Genomic DNA, 2,209 nt, shown 5'->3' with positions numbered 1-2,209 from the left:
TTTAGGGCCATAAAGGTAATGTCTCCAGATTTTTAACGCAAAGACAACCACTCCAAGTTCAAAGTCATGGGTTGTGTAATTCTTCTCATGTATCTTAAGTTGTCGTGAAGCATAGGCTATTACCTTATCTTTCTGCATGAGTACACATCCAAGACCTAACCGTGAAGCGTCACAAAAAACAACGAATCCGTCCATTCCCTCTAGGAGTGATAGGATAGGTGCACTACACAACTTTTGTTTGAGCAATCGAAACGCTTCTTCTTGCTTTCCGTCCATTCATACTTTTTGTCTTTCTGGGTTAATAGCGTCAATGGTTGTGCAATTGATGAGAAATTCTCGATGAATCTCCTATTATACCTAGCTAGACCTAAGAATTAGCGTACCTCAGTTGGAGACTTTGGTGCTTCCCAATTCTTAATGGCTTCGATCTTTGAAGGATCCACGTGTATTCCTTTCTCATTGACCACGTGTCCGAGGAAGTGAACCTCTCGGATCCAGAATTCGCATGTCTAAAATTTTGCATACAACTCTTCTTTCTTAAGCAACTCGAGAATTAATCATAAGTGTTGCTCATGATCTTCCTTTGTTCGTGAATAGATAAGTACGTCGTCGATAAACACTATCACGAATTTATCCAAATATGGCTTGCACTCTATTCATTAACTCCATGAACAAAGCAGGGGCATTAGTTAATCCGAACTGCATAACTAGAAATTCGTAGTGGCCATAACGAGTTCGGAATGCGGTTTTAAAGACATCTTCCTCTGCTACTCTAAGTTTATGATATCAGGAACTTAAGTCAATTTTTGAATAGTAGCTGGAACCTTGCAACTGATGAAACAGATCATCAATCCTCGGTAAGAGGTATCGGTTCTTAATGGTTAGCTTGTTCAGTTCTCGGTAACCAATACACATTCGGAATGACCCATGCTTCTTTTTGACGAACAGATCTGGGGTTCCCCAGGGTGAGAAGCTAGGTCTAAAAAAGCCTTTATCCAGTAGCTCTTGAAGTTGGGTGGATAGTTCTTTCATTTCTGACGGTGTAATCTATACGGAGATTTGGCTACCGGCGCTGCATCTTGAACAAGGTCTATCTTGAACTCGACTTGTCTTTCTGGGGTAGACCAAGCAAGTCTTCTGGAAAAACTTCTGGAAAATCTTGAACTACAGGAATATCTTCAAATTTACGTTCCTCGGCTTTGGTGTTAACTACATTAACTAAGAATGCGGGGTACCCTTTTCTTAACATCTTTCGGGCTTTCATTACATTGACAAATTTAACATCTAAGTTACTTCGATCACCATGGATTGATAGGATCTCCCCATTGGGTAGGGGCATGCGGACTAGTTTCTCGATGCAAACGATTTCTGCTTGATTTTTCAATAACCAGTCCATTCCCACCACGATGTCAAAGCTACCCAATTCAACTGATAAAAGGTCAATTTTAAATTTTTTATTCTTTAGTTGAATAGAACAATTGCAAATAATTTCTCCGGTTTTGATAAGTTTTCCGTTGGCTAATTCCATGGAGTATTTGTTTTCTAGTTTACTACGTTTAACGTTAAGCAATGATTCAAATTGTTTATAGACAAAACTCAAATCTGCACCTATATCGAAAAGAACGTATGCATAGTGGTCATTAACCAGAAACATACCAGTTACCACTGATGAGTCCTTACGAGCCTTTCTTGCAACCATCTCAAATGCCTTTCCTTTGGGCACCTGCCCTTTAAGTCTTGGACATTCATTCCGGTAATGCCCTTCGATCCCACATTCGAAGCATTTCCTCACACCTTGTCCCATGGGGTAGTCTCGAAAATCTCGGACTAGATGTCCAAATCGATTACACCGAAGGCACTTCCTGCACATGCCAGTATGATTTCCGCCACAAGTGTTGCATTGAGGGACTTGGTTAGAGTTTCTGGAGTTAACAGTAAACAAGCGACTTGATCCTTGATTTATTCCCTTCTTGAATTGACTTTCCGGTTTACCGAACCACTTCCTTTTGTTTCTCCGTTATTGAAAATCTTTTTCTCCGGTTTAGCTCCATCTTTGGTTGGTTTCTTCCCGTCACCCTTTTTGACCAAAATACCCTTACGTACCACGTCGTCTGTGAGGGTTTTTGCCAAAGCGCGAGCCGACTGAACCGTATCATGTTTAGAGGAGGTCACCATTTCTCTAATTTCAAGCGCCAATCCCCAGATGTAT

General features: G+C 40.8%; 1 protein-coding gene across 1 annotated transcript; it reads right to left on the bottom strand.

Moving 5' to 3' along the window:
- Positions 1-1,090: 1,090 nt before the first annotated feature.
- Positions 1,091-1,804, bottom strand: LOC143629095 (uncharacterized). The gene has a single exon (XM_077098457.1). It carries the CDS (start codon positions 1,802-1,804, stop codon positions 1,091-1,093), a length of 714 nt encoding a protein of 237 aa, XP_076954572.1.
- Between the last annotated feature and the right edge of the window lie 405 nt (positions 1,805-2,209).

The sequence above is a fragment of the Bidens hawaiensis genome, unplaced genomic scaffold (genome assembly GCF_021521415.1).
Source record: "Bidens hawaiensis isolate Kalapana, Puna unplaced genomic scaffold, B.hawaiensis_p1.1 tig00005152_1, whole genome shotgun sequence".
Lineage (NCBI taxonomy): Eukaryota > Viridiplantae > Streptophyta > Magnoliopsida > Asterales > Asteraceae > Bidens > Bidens hawaiensis.
Note: the sequence above shows the minus strand (reverse complement) of the source record. Positions and strands in the feature narration are given on the sequence as shown.

What these genes read in the sequence shown, in the direction of transcription:
- LOC143629095 (XM_077098457.1), bottom strand. Translation starts at nt 1,804, where the DNA reads ATGGGACAAGGTGTGAGGAAATGCTTCGAATGTGGGATCGAAGGGCAT.